Below are 18,220 nucleotides of genomic sequence, written 5' to 3'. Positions count from 1 at the left end.
GGAGGAAAGCTTTACAACGAAAGTCCATTGTTAATTTGCATGAGCACCGCCAATGTTCCGTGAAACACATAATGCAGTTAAGTAGTCAGGGCATAGGTAACCTGTTGTGGGTTACAAGCAAAGGAATGTTAACCTGTGCTTTTAAATAGAGCTTTATTATTGCATATATATAATTATTATATGTGTACTTTAAAAAATCTTGCCCACGGTAAATGAATGTACTGTATTGTGGTGAGTCCAATGGTCAGCGTACACCCCAGAAAAACCTGTAAGGCAAAGGAAAAGAAGCTGACACCAGCTGGGGGATTAGCTCAAATGGTAGAGCGCTCGCTTAGCATGCGAGAGGTAGCGGGATCGATGCCCGCATCCTCCACTTCGTTTTTTCCCCTCGCATTGTAGGATCCCCAAACCTGGGGAGAGCTACTGAACCGGTTGGGTGTGCTGTAGTACACAGAGAAGCTTGGTAGCCAATGATTAGCTTTACACACGGTCCTTTTATTTTGCAGGTGGGTCTTTTCCAATGTCCTTGCTCACTTTGTCTTCTCCTCCTCTGTGTGGGCAGGCCGTTAACCGTCTTCCGAGAAGACGCGGGTGAAGCCCTCACGCCGGGCCTGGGGGCCGAGCCCCCAAGCCGCACAGGATCAGGTACCCGCTAAACGTGCGAGGGAACCCCGGCGTGCTGACCAATGGCAGCAAGCTTTACTGGGCGGGTAGCCAGCTGTCCCCGCGGCCAATAGGCGAGAGACTTCTTGTTTCCTGGCAGAGCGGGGTCCCGGCACCGCGGCGCTCGGGTTTTGTTTGGGTCCTGGGCGGAGGGCCCGGGTGCCGGGGCCCAGGTGGCGCCTCGCTAGCGGGAGAGGGAGCGGGATCACCGGCCCGGAGAGAGGTGAGGGGCTCTGCGTGGAGTGCGGGCCCCGCCGGCCCGGCCCCGCCCCCTTCTCAGCCCCTTTCTGCCCGGAACCCCTCTGGAATCCCACCCCGCCCCACCGCCCGGCTGCCCCACCCTGCCCCTCGGCCGGGCTGTCCCCGACCCCACCCCCACTTCGGTTGGCCCCACCTCTGACCCCTGCTCCCCGCCTTCCTACCCTCCCTCGAGTGTAGGAGGGCTGCCCCGACCCACCCCATGCCTCCAAACCGGACCCTGCCCGGGGCGAGCTCGGTCCGTGTGTGAGGGTCCTTCAGAGTTGAGGGTCGAGAAGCCACACCCCTGCCCCCAAGTGGGTCTCTATTGGCCACTTTTTTGAGGGGTGCTTAGAACACCTATTACCCACTCAACAACTACCAAGGTAGCTTTTTCAGGGGCTTCAGTGCTTACATGACGGGAGGGGATGGAAATAGACCCAGTACCCTCACTGGAATTGAGCTACAGCCTCCAGGTGAACAAGTGGCTCTGCCCGGTTTCTTTGGCTTGGCCAAGGCCACGCCTGTCTAATTTTCTTCCATAGCAGCCGTTGGGTAGTAACAAAAAGTAAGTACTAGACCTTCCAGGGCTCAGGGGAGCAACAGAAGAATGGTCAGTACTTGTGAGGACAAAGGAGTGGAGAGAGGAAGCTGCCCACTTAAAGTTAGAAACTTGGTTCTCTCCGCTGTGCTCGGCTGGAGAGTGGGAAGCCCATCTAGGAACCAGAGATCGGAATGATCCATCATTCAAGCTGGCCATGTGCTGTGGTGGGTGTATCTTGGCTAGGTTTGGGCAATCTGACCTCTCTAATTGTATTCTGTAATCTTTGGGCTGCAAAGAAGCTTAGAGCTCAGTATTTTTCAACAAACTTAAGCCACTGAGTACTTCATTTTGGAATACACAAGCTGTAGTAAAATAGGGTCCTTTTAGGTCAGTTAAAACCCTTATTGTGGGGACAGAATACTGCTTATTCTTGGCCTTTGCTGGAAGGCTACTTCTACTTTTTCTAATGGGAAAGAGCTTCTTGCTTCTTAGGGCACTCCCTGAGAGTAGCTCTTATGTACCCAGAGATACCCAAAGAACTTGTTTTCATGTTTCTTCCCTCTCCTCCCCACCCCACCCCAATTTTTCCCCAGCTCTCAGGGCCTGAGTGGGGCAGGAGGATGCTTTCCCAGCCCCACCATGGAGCTGCGCTGTGGGGGATTGCTGTTCAGTTCTCGCTTTGATTCAGGGAACCTAGCTCACGTGGAGAAGGTGGAATCTGTGTCTAGTGATGGGGAAGGAGTGGCAGGTGGGGCATCAGCCTCCACCAGCAGCATTGCCTCTTCCCCTGACTATGAGTTCAACGTGTGGACCCGACCAGACTGTGCTGAAACAGAATTTGAGAATGGGAACAGGTAAGAGTAGAGTGATGGAGAGGGGAAGAAGAGGGGCTGTCCCCATATCCCTGCTTCCATTAGCCCTTTGACTTAGAGTTTGTGCCAGCACACTACCCTTCTTCCCCCACCCCTCCTCCCTCTCTCCTTCCTTCCCTCCTTTCTAAGCAGCCCTTTCCCAGTCTGGCTTGCTCCACTCTCCCACATAGCCCCTCTCCCATAACTCCATGTGTAATGACCTGTCTCTCTTACTCTGGCACTCAGGTCATGGTTCTACTTCAGTATCCGGGGAGGAACTCCAGGGAAACTCATCAAGATCAACATTATGAACATGAACAAGCAAAGCAAGCTGTATTCCCAGGGCATGGCCCCCTTTGTGCGCACACTGCCCACCCGGCCACGCTGGGAACGCATTCGAGACCGGCCCACCTTTGAGGTAAGTCCTCCGTGAGGAGGAAAGACAGACTTGGGTGCTAAAGGCAGAGGAGAGAAAGGAAAGAGGAGTTCCCTTTGAAACAGAGTGCTGGGCAGGTGGGACGCCAGGTTTTTGTTCCTCTGGTGCCAGCTGGAGTCCAGAATAAGCCCCTGCCTCAGGAAGCCTAGAACGAGCTGGTTGTCACGTGGAGAGTCTCAGAGGGAGGGCAGCTAATAAAGGTGATGAGGGTGTGAGGTCAGTTCTCAGTGACCCCGGTAGGATCTCAGTTCTGACACCGATGGCATGATGGCCCTCCCTCTCCCTCCTCTGCTCCTCAGATGACAGAGACGCAGTTTGTGTTATCCTTTGTTCACCGTTTCGTGGAAGGCCGAGGGGCCACCACCTTCTTCGCCTTCTGCTACCCCTTCTCCTACAGTGACTGCCAGGATTTGCTAAACCAGCTAGACCAGCGCTTTCTGGAGAACCACCCTACCCATAGCAGGTGCCAACCCCATTCTTACTCTTGTCACACAGCCCTGGGCCAGACGGCACCTCTGCTACTCCTGGAACTTGCCCTAAGGGCCCTGAACCAAAACCTCATCTGTTCTTTTCTCTGTACAGAACGTGGGACTTTGGGTACCTTTGATAAATGTCTCTGTGTGACTTTGATCTCAGCATACCACCACTCCACTCCACTCATCCACCTGTCTAGTTTAAACCTCTTAGTATCCCAGCTCCAGAATTTAGCCAGCACTGCCATTGCTCAGCGTAACTTTTATTCCTGCCCCAACAGAGACCAGTTCTCTGTGTCTCTGCAAAGTCATCTATCTTAGGGTGCCATAATCTGGGGGAAAAAAATAGTAAGTCCATTCTGTCCTATATACTGCATTCTAGTCATATGGACCCACCCAAATCCTCAGCCTCATTTAACACTGTGAGGGGCAGTAAGGCCCCAGAGGTTAGGGTGCAGGACCAGATGCTACAAATCCTGGGCTCATGACAAGGCCCACCTGTTGACAGGACTTGAGGGGCTTCTCCTGGCTTCATGATTTTTATCCCAACAGCCCCCTGGATACCATCTATTACCACCGGGAGATCCTCTGCTATTCTCTGGATGGACTTCGTGTAGATCTGCTAACGATCAGTTCCTGCCATGGGCTTCGAGAAGATCGAGAGCCCCGTTTAGAGCAGCTATTTCCTGATGTAGCCACCCCCCGACCATTCTGTTTCACAGGCAAGAGGGTGAGTAGGAAGAGCATAAAGGTAGTCCCTTGGCCTGTGCCCAGCTCCAGGCTGAAGGCCATGTTATTGCTCGGCAGTGTGGACACAGCCTCAGCCTGCATTCTGAGGCGAGTGTGATAGCTTCTACTCCGTTTACAGATTCAGCCAGCTGGAAATCCAGTGGCTATTTCCAACTCATCCCACCGCCGTCCCCTCTCTGTTACCGTGGAACATAGAGCAACTGAGCTAATGACTGCTCTCCTCTCCACCTCAGATATTCTTCTTAAGCAGTAGGGTACACCCCGGGGAGACTCCATCTAGCTTTGTCTTCAACGGCTTTCTGGACTTCATCCTTCGACCTGATGACCCCCGAGCTCAAACCCTACGTCGCCTCTTCGTCTTTAAGCTGATTCCCATGTTGAACCCCGATGGTGTAGTCCGGGGCCACTACCGGTAAGAAGCCTCCCCAGCCTGTCTGGATTGTTCCCAGTCCCCTCGTGCCCTGCATCTCAATGAAATGCTGTCGGCCTCTCCTCTTAACTTCTGTACTCCCAGTCCTCCTGCACCCTAACAAGGCCAGATCCATCTGATCGCCCAGTGACCTGAGAAGTCGTGTGAGCCCATCTAGCAGCAGTCTGTAGAAGGAGCAGGGCCAGAATGACTGCAGGCCCGTCTGGTAGAGGGAGCTGTCTTTTAGGTCTCTGCGAGAGAGGCGATAGCTGAGCAGAGGGCCTGTCTGCAAGTCTTTCTTTCCTAATGCAACTTCAGCCTCTCATTTTATAAGTTAGCCTCCTTTTCATCTACCATAGTGTCCCCTTCACTGGCTCTGCCCTCTAGACCCTGCTTCAGCCCTTGTTTCCCTACAGCACAGACTCGCGTGGAGTGAATCTGAACCGTCAGTACCTGAAGCCTGATGCAGTCCTGCACCCGGCCATCTACGGGGCTAAAGCTGTGCTTCTCTACCACCATGTGCACTCCCGTCTGAACCCCCAGAGTCCCTCTGAGCACCAGCACAGCCCCCATCTCCCTCCTGATGCTCCCTTTTCTGACCTTGAGAAAGCCAGCAATCTCCAAAATGAAGCTCCCCTTGGGCATTCCTCTGACGGGGATAACCCCGACGCCTGGACACACACTGACCCAGCAGAAGAGAAGCCTGGCAGTGTGTGGATTATGCCACACCAGTCTGCTAAGGCTGAGCAGCCGGCGCCTGACACCATCCCCCCTAGAGAGAGTGGTGTGGCTTACTATGTGGACCTGCACGGACATGCTTCCAAAAGGGGATGCTTCATGTATGGAAACAGCTTTAGTGATGAGAACACCCAGGTAGGAATCTACAGAATGTCATGTGAGTGTGGGAAGTGTTGCAGGTTAGGAGGTAAAGGTTAGGCCGTGAACAGAGGGAAGGAGCCCTGGCAGGCTGCAAGAAGGAGACAACTTCTGAGTGAGCTTCACCGGGCCAAGAAGAGACAGCAGGGGGCCCTTATGTCTCAGTCGTTACATCAGGCCCTTTGAAAGAGGGTCAAGCTGTCAGTATTGTAACCTCTTCTAGAGTTTGGGAAACCAGGGGAGAAGGAGAATTTTGCATTATTGGAGACAAGAAGAGCTTAAAGAAAGGTAGAATTGTACCTTTCCAATACCTTGAAATAATGTCAAATGTCCAGTGAGAATTTAAGAAACACTGACTACTACTGATGGTCCTGAAGGTATCTGCTGTGTTAAGGCATAGGGCCCCATGCTTGCTGTTGCTTCCTTGCCCTCGTCCCTTCTTTCTCTCTGTCTCTCCTTCTGAGTTGCCTTTTTCCTCTCCCAAACAGGTGGAAAATATGCTGTATCCAAAGCTCATCTCCTTGAACTCAGCCCACTTTGACTTCCAGGGCTGCAATTTCTCAGAGAAGAACATGTATGCCCGAGACCGCAGAGACGGCCAGTCTAAAGAGGGAAGCGGCCGGGTTGCAATCTACAAAGCCTCAGGGATAATCCACAGGTTGGGTGGAAACTGGGATACAGTTGGTGAAATAGCTTCCCAAAGAAAACAATTCCCAGTCTAGGGTATTTGAGGGGCAGGGGATGGCCCAAGTCTTCTCAAAAGACAGACTCACAGTTAGTGTTACTGTCTTTAGTCTGGGATACTAGCTTTTGGGGACCTTCCTAGGAATATGGTAAAGTACCAAAGTCAGTTGCTAGTTGCTGGGGATTAGCACTTTCTACTTGTGTGCACGTTTTCCAGACAATTATCTCTAAGAACACCTAGTCTGTCCCCCACGGTTCTGTCTAGATTCTGTCCAGGCAGGACATTGATAAAGGTCTCTGTGTCTTAGCTACACACTTGAATGCAACTACAACACTGGACGCTCAGTAAACAGCATCCCTGCCGCCTGCCATGACAACGGGCGTGCCAGCCCCCCTCCCCCGCCGGCTTTCCCCTCCAGATACACTGTGGAACTGTTTGAGCAGGTATGAATGCAGGGCATGAGTAGGGAAAGGGGGAACCTCAAAGTCTGGAGAGGCCGTCACTCCTGCTGCCTGACTTTAAGGCCCTCTGAGGAGAGGCTCACCACTATCGCCATCTCACTGCGTGTTTATTTTCCTCAGTTAACAGGCACAGGCCTCTGACTGTAATGGTATTGAGAGGATGAATAGGCATTACTTCTGCCCCCCCGCCCTGCCACAGAGAATTCCCTAGCACACCTGAGTCACATTCTTGCTTCTGAAATTGACTTCCTCCTTCTGTTGGGTTTGTTCACTCTTGATGACCCCGGTGTAGGAGGCACACCAGGAGAAGGAAGAGCTGTGGGTTCTAGAAGGGATCCAGATGCCTTCACCTGCTGGGAGAACTCCTTCCTGGTGCCAAAAGAAGGCCCGCCTGCCCCTGCTCACGATGGACGAGGGCCCCAGATGGGCGGGTGATGGTTTAGGCAATGGCTGTAAATTCACTTGTGATAAACAACATGGGCACAAGAGTTGGGATACTCATTGAGTAAATTTGAGGCCTGGCTTCCCCTTCCCTTCCACTGTGCTGTGTACCCCAAGCCAACACAGCACCCTGGGTTGGAAGACCAAGACGCTGAGCCAAACCAGACTCCTCCCACAGGTGGGACGAGCTATGGCCATTGCAGCTCTGGACATGGCAGAATGCAATCCGTGGCCCCGAATTGTGCTGTCAGAGCACAGCAGCCTCACGAACCTCCGGGCCTGGATGCTAAAACACGTGCGCAGCAGCCGAGGCCTGAGCACCACTGTGAACACGGGTGTCAACAAGAAGAGAGGCTCTCGAACTCCACCCAAAAGTAACAAGTAAGACCTGCAGGGTAAAAGGGAGAAAGGGTATGAAAGGGGAACAGGGCTTTAGAGTGAGGAGTTCCAAGGAATTTGTGTTCCCAACTTCTAAAAGGATTGGAAAAAGGGATCTTCTCCCCTTTTACCTGGAACCACATACTTGCTAGATATCTGAAAAGCAGGCTAGGGGACTCTCTGTTCCAGAGCCCTGCACGAAATCAAATATTGGGGGGTGGGGGCAGGTCTCAGCTTCCAGTGGTGGTTAATGACTGAGGGGTCCAAGGGCAGCACCAAGGCAGTAAGGGGGGATTTACTGGGAGTTAAAGCTGCTCAGGTGGCCCTTATGGCTCTCAGTATCTTGTCTGGAGCAGCGGGTGTATGTGAACAAGGGCTCCCAGCCATCCTAAGATACCACAGGTTAGATACCTCATCGTGGACACGATTCCCTCCCTGCTCCCTTGGAATGAGTCCCTGTGCTTTTGCATCCCAGAGGTGATGCTTTACTGAGCATGGGGAAGGACTTGAGACAGCCTCCCTGGCCCGGGGTTAACTAGCATCTGCTTCTTTGCAGTGGGCTGCCTGTTTCCTGCACTGAAAATACCTTGAGCCGCATGAGAAGTTTTAGCACTGGCACAAGTGCTGGTGGTAGCAGCAGCAGCCAACAAAATTCTCCACAGATGAAGAACTCCCCCAGCTTTCCTTTTCATGGCAGTCGGCCTGCAGGGCTGCCAGGCCTGGGCTCCAGCACCCAAAAGGTCAGCCACCGGGTGCTGGGCCCCGTCAGAGGTAAGCTAGTCTGGGAGCCCCTGCAGCAGGTGTTCAGTTGTTTGGGGCATTGCTGGGGAAAATGAGAGCTTGAAGATGCACACTTGGCCTGGGACCAAGGGGTGAATCAATAAAATTAGTTTATAGCAGAATCTGCAGCCTCTCCTGCGACCTTGGTGTTCCCTGCGGCATGAGCTCCAGACGGTACTGTATGTGGCATAGGCGGGAGTCCGGGCTCTCTGGGTTTCAGCACATGCTGGGAGGCAAGGGAGTTTCCAACAAAGGAACACTGGCTAGAGCGGGGTCACGCCGAGACAAGGAGCCTGCGCATCAAGGACAGGGTTGCTCTGTCTCGTTGGGAACAGTGTAGGAAGTGCCTCACCATCCAAATTGCTGCACTGTAGACAGATCGAGAGTCCTATGCAGGGTCTCTATGGGCTGAAATTGTTCCTGGCTTCAGAGCCTGTTCAGAAAGCGTTATCAGAAGGATTTCAGCTCTTCCCAAGAAAAATGGAACAACAGACAGCTTCTGTTCCAGGCTTACAAAGCGGCAGTCTAGCCCCTTCCAGCAGTGGTCATAACTGCTAAACTGTGCCCCTAGGTTTGGCCAAGGAGACCCTGCTTGATAAGACAAGAGATTCTGGGTCAAAATGTATCCCAGAAACAGATGGTTCTTTAGGGGAAAAGAAGAGGAAGGGACTACAGAGCCATTCCTGGGGAGTGGCCTGACCTGGAGCAGGGATACTATTTTGTAGTGCCACTTCTGGAAGTAACACTAAATCGCAAATCAACATTGTATACGGTTTCTGGGCGACATAAATCTTGCCAGAGTATGGAGGCTTACATGCTAGAACAAGCTCTGCTTGTCTCAAGCTGCACTCATCCTTGTTAGCACTTCCCTGCTACTCAGCTCGCATCAAAGCTTTTGATGCAGAGCAGAAACATGCCTTGGGGTCAGGGGCTGTGAAATCTGGCTGCACTAGTTAGAGCAGCCACAGGAGAGAGAGCAGTGTCCTTACTAGCTTTGACCAGTAAGATATTCTGTCCACGATGGGCACCATAGTTACCTCTGCTTATGTTCCAAGCCCCACTCTTTGACAGTCCATCTTCACTGGGAAAGGACACTTTGCATTGTTTTTGATTGGAGGAGAGTATCTAAGCAATAACAATGCCTTATATTTAAATAGCAGTAAACAGTAAACAAAACAGTATCACATATATATTTCATTTAATTCTCATAAGAACCCTGTGGGATAGACGGCATTTCCACTTTCCTGATGAGGAAACTGAGGGTGTTTAATGATAACTTGTCCAGGATTGCACAGCTGTTAAGTGGCAGTTATTTAAACTTACATCTTTTCATGCTCCAGTATACTTGAGTTTCTGATCTGAAATCTGGATAGTTATTTCTTCTTTTAATTTCTTTCCCCCTTAACTCATAGTTCCCAGGAAGGAATATCAGCACTGTAAGTTCTCTTTCCCTGACTACAAAAGGGAAATAGTAAAGAGCCTTTTCTAGCCATCATTGGAGGATTCTAGGCAGTCTTTAATCAATATTTTATTAACATCTTCCCTGCCCACCCACTCCCAATGCAGAGTGCTGTATTAAGCTCCTTGAGTGAGAGACATGTCTTCTGTTTCTTTATAACTTCCCCCAAATAACTGATAGAAAATAGGCCTAGACCATAAAGAGGAATTCCTGGTTGACTGATCTGAAACTTGATAGGGGACACAGGGCGGTAAACACAGCGTAAAAGCACACACTCATTACAAACAGGGAACTTGGGGAGCCACTGCTGTAGATAAACACAAGAGTAATTACCCAAAGAATGAGCAGTTGAGAAACGGTTTTGAAGAATGGGTGGTGGTATATGGTTTGACAGAACATTCCAAACATGACAGTGATAGCCAGGACCAGAGCTGCTGCGTAGAGAGGACAGGAAGCATGCACACTAGCTAGCTTGAAGGGCCAAGCCCTTCACACAGAAACCAGGGGAAGAGAGGTGGAAGAAGTTCAAATGTCCTGAAAACAAAGATTATGAGTTAACAAGACATATGGCAACAACTGAGCTTCTGAGAATGATGGGAACACAGGATTTGCTTAGGAGAGCTGTCTGTGAGCTGTATACATCAGGCAGGGAGGAGGAGGGGGGATTCTTGCAGTAGTTTATACATGAGATGACTGGTGCCTGTACCAGAGTCTGGAAAGGAGTGATGAATGTACATATTAGAAGCAGAAGTAGCAGGATTCAGTGATGGTGGAAGAAAGATGAATTAAGAGAGCTTCAAGACTATGCTAAAGGAGAAAGTCATGATGACATTAAGACATTGATAGAAGAAAAGTGCTGAGTTTATCTATTTTAGACATGCTTAGATGTCATGGGCTATCTACATGGATACCCCCCACAATCAGAAAAAGGGCCAAACTGTAAAAAGGTGACATCAGGGTTGGATCTGCCAGTCATCCACATACAGGTGCAGGTGAAACCAAGTGAGAAGCTATGTTCCCCCAGAGGAATGAGCTTAAAAGCAGAAACAGAGTTTGAGTTCAGAGACACCCTAAGGACTTGCATAAGTATTTGTAAGAACTAAGAAACTGTCTCTAAAGTCAAAGGATCAAGAAGGTTCCTAATAATACCAAACAGGAATACTTTAAAGAGTTGAAAGGTCAGAGCCAGGAATCTTGACTCCTATGTTCTCCTGAGCCTTTGCTGGTGCTAAAATTTTTGCTGCTTCATCTCTTAAAGTTCGTGATTGTGACTCCAGGATGGGAGACTGGCCCTGCTTGGGATAGGGTCCTGTGATGCATACTGTGGTATTTGAACTTGGCATCTTCAACTAACCCTTGGAAAAACTTGTTTATTTTGTTTGGTGTGATTTGTCCTGTGCTGTAGCCATTTCCTTGGTTCCACACATTTGGGTCCTTCGCCCATGCCATATCAAGGCATACTTTTGTCTTCCAATATAGAAAGAACACAACCCTCGTATCTCTAAGATCTAACCATAAAACAACTATAAATATACTTTCCAAACCCAAAGATTAGGATTGTGTTAAAGTTTTTCACTTGTGAACTTACTTGTAAGAAAATTTCCACTAATGTATATAAATTATATCACATTTAATTAATGACTCTCCTTTATTGGCTAGAACAAAACATGAGATTGGGCTATCCAGAAAATTTGAGAGTAGAAATTTCAGAAAAGATCTAGGTAGCCCAGCCAAAAACTTAGGGCAGAGATTCAGGGAACTAGTCTGGCAGGTTCTGTCCTCAGAGGTTGGGGGATGACATTTTAGAAAGTCAAAAAGTAGCTAACTTGGGGTGAACAGGAATGTTGCTGGGGAAGGAGGCTGGAAGCCTGAGTAAGCTTTGCCTCCCAGCACACCCCTGACATTAGTGCCAGGATCTTCTTTACCTTATTCTTCCCCTGCTCCAAAACAGGCCAAGAACCACCTTCCCAGACTCATGGTCAAGTTCTTGTCTGCAGGTCTCAGAAGTGCAGATGAGAGACCACTGGGGAATAGCTAACGTAACAGCTGAAGTCTGCAAGATACTGGTGTAAAAGCAGATGCAGACAGCTCAAAGGAGGACCTGCTGGGGAGAGGGCAGGTAGTAAACCAGCTTCTCCTGTTAACTGTGTTGATAAAAACAGGGCAGGGACTAGAGTGAGGCCAGTGAGGGGCCCAGGACACACAATTTCACTAGCTCTCAGGGTCGGGCAAGGGCGTCCTTAATTGTACCCTAGGTGCCTCATTCACTTCATCCTAATCCTGGCCCTGGATTCAAGCAAGTCTTAATAACTGAAACTCATTCCCTGGCCCTCTACCCTACCCATTGGGATACTGGTGTAAAAGACCAAAGGCGTAAGTGTACAGGCTGGAGCCTTTGGCTGTCAGCCTACCACTGCCACTCCCTCCCAGCCCCTGCACTTAAAGCTGAGGTTACTAGAATTCCTCCCTGGCCTCTGTGATGCCTGGTCTCAGCTGACAGGTAGCTTTTGGTAGAGCAGCTAAAGTCCAATGGTGAGTGGAGTTTCCTTTGAGAAGTGAGTCAAAGGACATAGGAGAAGGGCCTTCTGCACCATGACCACTTTTACTTTTTCCACTGCAAGAAAGTTTCATATTAAATAATGGATTAAAACATATTTGACAGCAGGAAACATCTCCTAATACATCTGTTTATTCCCTTAGCACCTAGCACCATACTCGGGACTTATTAAATGATCAGCAAATATTTGTTGAACAAGTTAAAGGCAAGAATTGGGAGCAGAATGAAGGTCTCACCTGTCCACCTGTCAGAGGGCATAAATTGGGTCTGCAATCATCCTAGGGATCCAGTGGGATCTGGGTTGCTACCTGTAGGGACAGTTCTAAAGATGTTTCAGGGGGCTGATGCAGGACCTAGGCGCAAGTTACATAACTGCTCCTCTGAATTGTGAGCCCTTAGAATATCCATTCTGACTTATACAATGGTGAGGTCAGTCTGGCTCTACATCTCAGACCTCCATCCCCGGACTGTCCTGCCACTCCCAAATGGAACCTATTGCTAGTTACCATAAAACACCATCTCACAACCTCTGGACGCAGAGCTGGTCATACCATCACTTGTGCTCAGCCTTAAGCTGCTGTTTCTATAGCTTAGAACCAAGAAAGAAGAGAGTTGCGGCTCCTCTCTTTAATTCTTGTCTCAATGGGGACTGAGTAGGCCTGGATTATACTAGCGCCCAAAAGTCAAAACATGAGAAACTGGGCTGTGCTTACACTGCCAAATTTACAGGAAGGCCCAGCCAGATCTTAAGACAGTCTTTTAAGTGATGATTGAAATGCTATATTTTCATGCCTTACACTTTTCAGACCTGGCCTTTCTCCGAAACCAGACCTTATCTCCTATCCTGAAACTCTTTGAGGGCAGGATTCCTGAGTTGTATCCTGTTATCTTTCCCATGATCCCCACATTTCACACTGACATTTTTTACATTATTTGCCTGTTTTGCTTTGTACTTTCTTGAGCATTACTCAGTTTCTTACTAGAACCTACAAATGTCCCAGAGGCCTTCATTCACTTTCTTGCTTGCTCTCCCTCACATTCTTTCTTGGGGGTGGAGTGAGGCTTCATCCCTTAACATGGTTTCAGCATGCTTCTGTGTATAGGTATTTCTCACATCATCTAGAAGCCTGTTATTTCCCCTTCTGACATAAAGTTCATTATTTCTGCCTGCTGTGCACAATCACTTGACATCATCTTGACATCCCTGTTTTAACCAAAGAATCAGCCAGGTCTGGGCTCTACAGTACCTCTAAGTCATTGGTAGTGGGTAATGTTTCAAGTTTTTTGAGTGTGGCCATGAATCTGACTTCTGTTATTACTAGCCCCCCTACCGGCCCCCTAAGAGCTGGTTGTTTTTGACTCCTGGCTATGGTCTTAGACTCTAACTGGTACCCAGCACCTCAGCAAACTCAAAGCTAGAGCAGCTTCCATCGTGAGATCTTTCCCTTTCTTCTAGTCTTTATTCATTCAAGTATCAATTTTTAAAAATTTGGTTTGGGATCCTCCAGAAGTCACCTTGTCACTGCTAGTGTAGCCAGACAAGATGAAGTTACTGTCACCTACTTCCTAGGCCGGAGGCTTTTCACATGTAACACATGTTGCTTTTAGGCGTTAACTGGCATCCTGGAACTGTTGTCAAATTCAGCTCCACAAAGGTTAATAGCTCATTTGGTCTGAGAGCATTTGGTACCTGCTGTCCCTCTGTGATAAGGACCTGCCAAGCCTCAAAGCCTCCCTCCCCCGTCTAGTCACCATCTACCCGACTGGGACCCCACCATTTGGAACCTGTAGCAGTGAGGCTGTAGCCACAAATAGACCAGGACAGCTACCCCATAGAGTATAACCATATGCCCTTAGTCAGCTCATGGTCTACACTGGGTGTCTGCTATCTGGGCAAACAAAATGTTTACTAAAGTCTCTGGTTTTCCAGGCAGTACTTTATAGGCACTGGGATATACAGTATTGGAGAGGACACGGTCTCTACCCTCAAGAGACTCAAGTTCCAATGAGAATATTAGTTAACATATATTGAGCACTTCCTGTGTGCCAGGACTATTGTAAGTACTTTACATGTACCAACATTTAATTAAGAAGACAAACCATAAACAATTACTAGCCAACTGAACAAAGGACAATGAAAGAAGATGGAACAATTAGTTCTACTGTTAATGCTCAAGGACACTTCACAGAGGTGACATTTGAGATGGGACATATAAGAAGTCCAGGGTTTCACTAGAAGAGGAAGCAGACAATGTAGAGGAACCACACAGCTAGTAGCCACAGAGGCTAGAGCAGAGGATGTGAAGGATCAAGTCAGCATCCTACTAAGGATGTGCAGACTGGAACCAGAGTGGGCAGGGCTTTGAATGCCGTATTAAAAGGTTTAGACTTAATCACTTAAAACACCTTCAGTATCTCCCCCTTGCCTGAGCCAAAATGATTTTTGTTCAGGTCTGCATTTTAGAGTAATAATGTCTGGCATCTGTGTGAAGGATGGATTGTAAAAGGGAAGAGATTCAAGCTAGGGAAACCAGTGGGGAATTTTTTTCAAAAGCCTGGATGAGAGATAAAGACCTTATCTAGACATGGGCAAGGGAGAGTAAAGGAGGAATTCAAGTGAAGGCAGAAGTAGAATTGAAACAAGATTTCTAGAAGATTCTTCACCAAAACGGGGAGAACAAAAGAAAGGGAGGAGAAAACGAATTTTGTTTGGGTCATGAGAGACTGCCAGTAGAAACACCCAGTAGAGGTTAGAACTGCAGTTCAGGAACGAAGGGCTAGAGGGAGACTTGGGAGTTTTGAGCATGGAGAGCAAGAGAGGACCAAGGATAAATGGTGGGGACCACTGACAGTTAAGGAGCAGGGCAAGTAGTTGAAGAGGAGCAGTTAGAGGTAAGAGGAGAACCTAGGAAAGCCAAGCTCTAACTTATATTCCAGAAGGATGAACTGGTGGGTGAGTAGTTGGTCAGCTACAGAGAGGTGAAGTAGGATGAGGGCTGGATGAAAACTGGATAGCTGGAATAAATTATTAGCTGTCATTCTATCCAACTTAGATTTACTTCAGAAGAGGAATGCTGGTGTGATGACAAGCTTGAAAACCAGCATCTTCTGACCAAGGAGAGCCAGTGGGGCAGTGGAGTGACAATGCCTCTTACTTGCCCTTTTATCTGCTTATGTCCCTTCCACTCAGAGCCCCGAAGCCAGGACAGGAGACGGCAGCAGCCACTGACCCATCACCCTACATCAAGCAGCCTGGCCCCATCCCCAGCTCCTGCTAGTTCTAACCCAGTCTCTTCACACAGCATGGGCTCCTGCCTACTGCCCAATTCACTCAGCATAGCAGGTCTGTACCCACTGCCGCTGAAATCTGGGTTGGCCAGCCTCCTTCCTTTCTTACCTCCCAGGGCGTAGACCAGGCTCCTGACTAGGCTTGAGGAAATCTCTGCTGCCACGTGACCTGGACCTCCTTCTTGACTTGATGTAATGCAGGCCACTCCAGACCAGGGGCATCAGTTATCCTCCTGGATTATCCTAAACCCCTAACATTGATGCCCTTGTACAGGAAGCTGGGGTTTAATGAACATCTTTGTATAATAAAATAAGAGTTACCATTTATTGAGTGTTTGCTATTTGGCAGGCACTGCTCTAAGCACATTATCTTGTTTAATCTTTACTTTTACAGTTGAGGAACCTGAGGACTTTTCCTACCTGCTCTTATTCAAGCTCCCTGACTCCAAGAGCTGGGCAACATTAGACAAAACTGAAGAATGAAAAAAAGCATAGGCCTTTCACGTGTCATCACTGCAAATGTTATATGACCATATCATCCATACAGAGCCTAGGTCATCTGCTCTCCTTTTAAGTTGTGTGAAGGACTGGACGGGAATGATTTCTAAGACTCCAGTCTAACATCTTCTACCTCCCTCAGAGCCTACCACTCCCAACCTGTTAACCAGTCTTGGGTACCGCTCACTTGATCCTCACATGCTTACATATATGACTGTGATAACTCTAAGGTCTATAAATTCAGAGCAGTTCAGCTTGAGTGGGCTCTGATTTAAGCTCCAAGGTGCTGGTCCACCCCTTGGACCAGATTAGAGCATGTCATGCTTCTCAGTCAGGGGCAATTCTGCTGACTAGAGGATATTTAGTAACGTCTGGAGAGATTTTGGTCATTACAGTGGGGAGAGGGGAGGGGAGGAAATGCTATCTACTGGGTAAAGGCCAGGGATGCTGCTGAATATCCTAAAACACACAAGGCAGCCGCCCACAACAAAGAATTATCCATCCCCAAGTGCCAGTATTGCCAATATTGAGAAAACCTGATCTAAAGGAAGTTACCTCCCTTTCTCCATGGCCCCATCCTGATACCAGTTTCCTTTGTTCCCTAGGGAGCAGCTGCTCATTCCTGTCCTCAGGGGACAAGCCAGAAGCTGTCGTGGTGATTGGGAAAGGTCTGCTAGGAGCTGGACCTCGGATCCCCTGTATCAGGACCCGACTGCAGGTAACATTTTGGGTCTTTCCCCAGTCCCCAGCATAACAACTCTGGCAGAGCCCAGCAAGGTGCTGTTTACCTGGGTAGTGGAAGGGAAAACCCCTAGCACTGCTTTACACCCACTCCCCACAACTACAGCAGAGAGCTGCTCTGATGCCTGAGTGTCTGTCTGTCCAGTGTCCCCCGTCTCCTTCAGCCGGGACTCTTGCTTGCTTCCAACCCCAGTATCCCTGCCAGATACACCCTAACCTCAGCCTGCTAGCTTTGGCTTTGCCTGCCCCTGCCCTTAGCTTCTCCTCTCTTTCTGCCCAGACCTGCCCGAGGAGAGTTCCCGCCAGGAGGGGTCCCGGATTCCCCAGGTAACACATCTGGTTGCTGCTCCTAGGAACAGCCATGCCACCAACTCCAATTCAGTCCAGATCCCCAGGCTAGGTTGGCTAAAGTTGGGTACAGGCAGAAGCTGACTGGATGGGTGAAGCTTAAGGTACTCCGGCAGGGGCTGAGACACAGAAGGCTCTGAGGGAGATTTACTAATCCTCCATTTTTCCACACAGTGCTTTACTCAGCCAGATCTTGGCCATGGTATAGCCGTGGTGCTTAAATGCTGGGTCCTTTTGCCTCCCTTAGTTCAGAAAGGCTTGGAGTATTCATAGACTGAACCCCACAGTTTTCTAGCTATTATCCTGCCTTACCCTGTCAGCTAGGAACAGTGCCCAGGAATTCAAGGTCCCAGTACCCATGTTGACCCCAATACTACACTCATACATGTGGAAACTCTAGAAGTAAACTTTGAAGCAAAAGAGTTCATGGAAGAATCCAGCCTCTTATCCCACGCCCTGTCCACACAGGCTAGGCCCAGGTTGGGCCAGGGCTCACCGCCGACTCGCAGAGGGATGAAAGGCTCTTCTGGCCCCACATCCCCTATCCCTCAGACCAGGGAGAGCAATGAGCCGGAGCTGGGACCCCGCTCTGCACCACTGTGAGCACCGGGGTCCAGTCCCTCACCCCACCTCTCACTTCTGGCCCCTCAACTTCATTTCTACCATTCAGAATCATTTTCTTCCTTCCCTACTCCCTTTGACCACAAAAAGACTAAATGTGCTTTCATTAAGAATCTAGTCCCTGATTTTTTTCCCCTTGTTCCCTCAGTCTTCACTCCAGCGGACAAGAAAACAACCTCTAGTTAGGGCCTACGGCCTTGGAGCTGGCTGGTTCCAGGATCGGTCCACTGTGCAGTACTCAAACTGCCTGTCCTCACCTATCCTGCCTCTCTCATCTCCCAGCCCCTGGCTAACAGATCAGAAGGGCAGAGTTTTCACAACCCTGATTCCTCTCTTTTCTCTATTGCAGGCTGCCCCAGGCCAGGCCCTCACGGCCCCGCTCCGCCCCTGCCTTTTCTCCTATTTCCTGTAGTCTGTCAGACTCCCAGTCCCGGATTTGTTACAGCAGGGGGCCCTTGAGCCAAACAGAGGTTTGTTTCGTCCCTAAATCTCCCCCACTCACTGTCTCTCCCCGGGTCTGATGTCTTGACCTTCATGCCCAGGATACAGTCCCAAGATGGGGAACACACTGAGAAATGTGCTAGTCTTGTTCCTCAGCTGCTGATTCCACGTGACAACCATAACTCCTTGGGACACCAGCCACAGTGTTCTGAGGCATTGCAGAGCATCACCCTGAGACAGACAAAGCAGGGACTTGCCACCCCTTCCCTCCCTCCACAGCACA

General features: G+C 49.4%; 1 protein-coding gene across 6 annotated transcripts; it reads left to right on the top strand.

Annotated features, from left to right (window-relative positions):
- Positions 1-764: 764 nt before the first annotated feature.
- AGBL5 (AGBL carboxypeptidase 5) lies at positions 765-18,119 on the top strand. 6 transcript variants are annotated; one of them, XR_004141480.2, is made up of 16 exons: positions 765-886; positions 2,038-2,298; positions 2,542-2,713; positions 3,031-3,194; positions 3,757-3,934; positions 4,188-4,366; positions 4,780-5,236; positions 5,728-5,897; positions 6,232-6,367; positions 7,005-7,207; positions 7,761-7,975; positions 15,191-15,343; positions 16,392-16,504; positions 16,808-16,854; positions 17,344-17,474; positions 17,846-17,983. XR_004141480.2 is itself a non-coding variant. In XM_031466739.2 (15 exons), exons 2-15 carry the CDS (start codon positions 2,084-2,086, stop codon positions 18,015-18,017), a joined length of 2,658 nt encoding a protein of 885 aa, XP_031322599.2. In that variant the 5' UTR covers positions 765-886; positions 2,038-2,083; the 3' UTR covers positions 18,018-18,119. The 6 variants fall into 6 exon arrangements, 5 of the variants coding, with proteins under 5 accessions (XP_031322599.2, XP_064350733.1, XP_031322600.2 ...); XM_031466739.2 differs by lacking the exon at positions 16,808-16,854 and having other exon boundaries at positions 17,846-18,119; XM_064494663.1 differs by lacking the exon at positions 17,344-17,474 and having other exon boundaries at positions 17,846-18,119.
- Positions 18,120-18,220: the final 101 nt, after the last annotated feature.

Source organism: Camelus dromedarius, chromosome 15 (genome assembly GCF_036321535.1).
Source record: "Camelus dromedarius isolate mCamDro1 chromosome 15, mCamDro1.pat, whole genome shotgun sequence".
NCBI classification, from domain to species: Eukaryota; Metazoa; Chordata; class Mammalia; order Artiodactyla; family Camelidae; genus Camelus; species Camelus dromedarius.
This window is presented reverse-complemented; position numbering and strand designations above follow the sequence as displayed.

Excerpts from the sequence above, each read along its gene's own strand:
- AGBL5 (XM_031466739.2), top strand. The coding sequence starts at position 2,084 with ATGGAGCTGCGCTGTGGGGGATTGCTGTTCAGTTCTCGCTTTGATTCA. Across the intron at positions 6,368-7,004 it reads CTGTGGAACTGTTTGAGCAG|GTGGGACGAGCTATGGCCAT; the intron begins GTATGAATGCAG and ends CTCCTCCCACAG. Across the intron at positions 17,475-17,845 it reads GGACCCCGCTCTGCACCACT|GCTGCCCCAGGCCAGGCCCT; the intron begins GTGAGCACCGGG and ends TCTCTATTGCAG.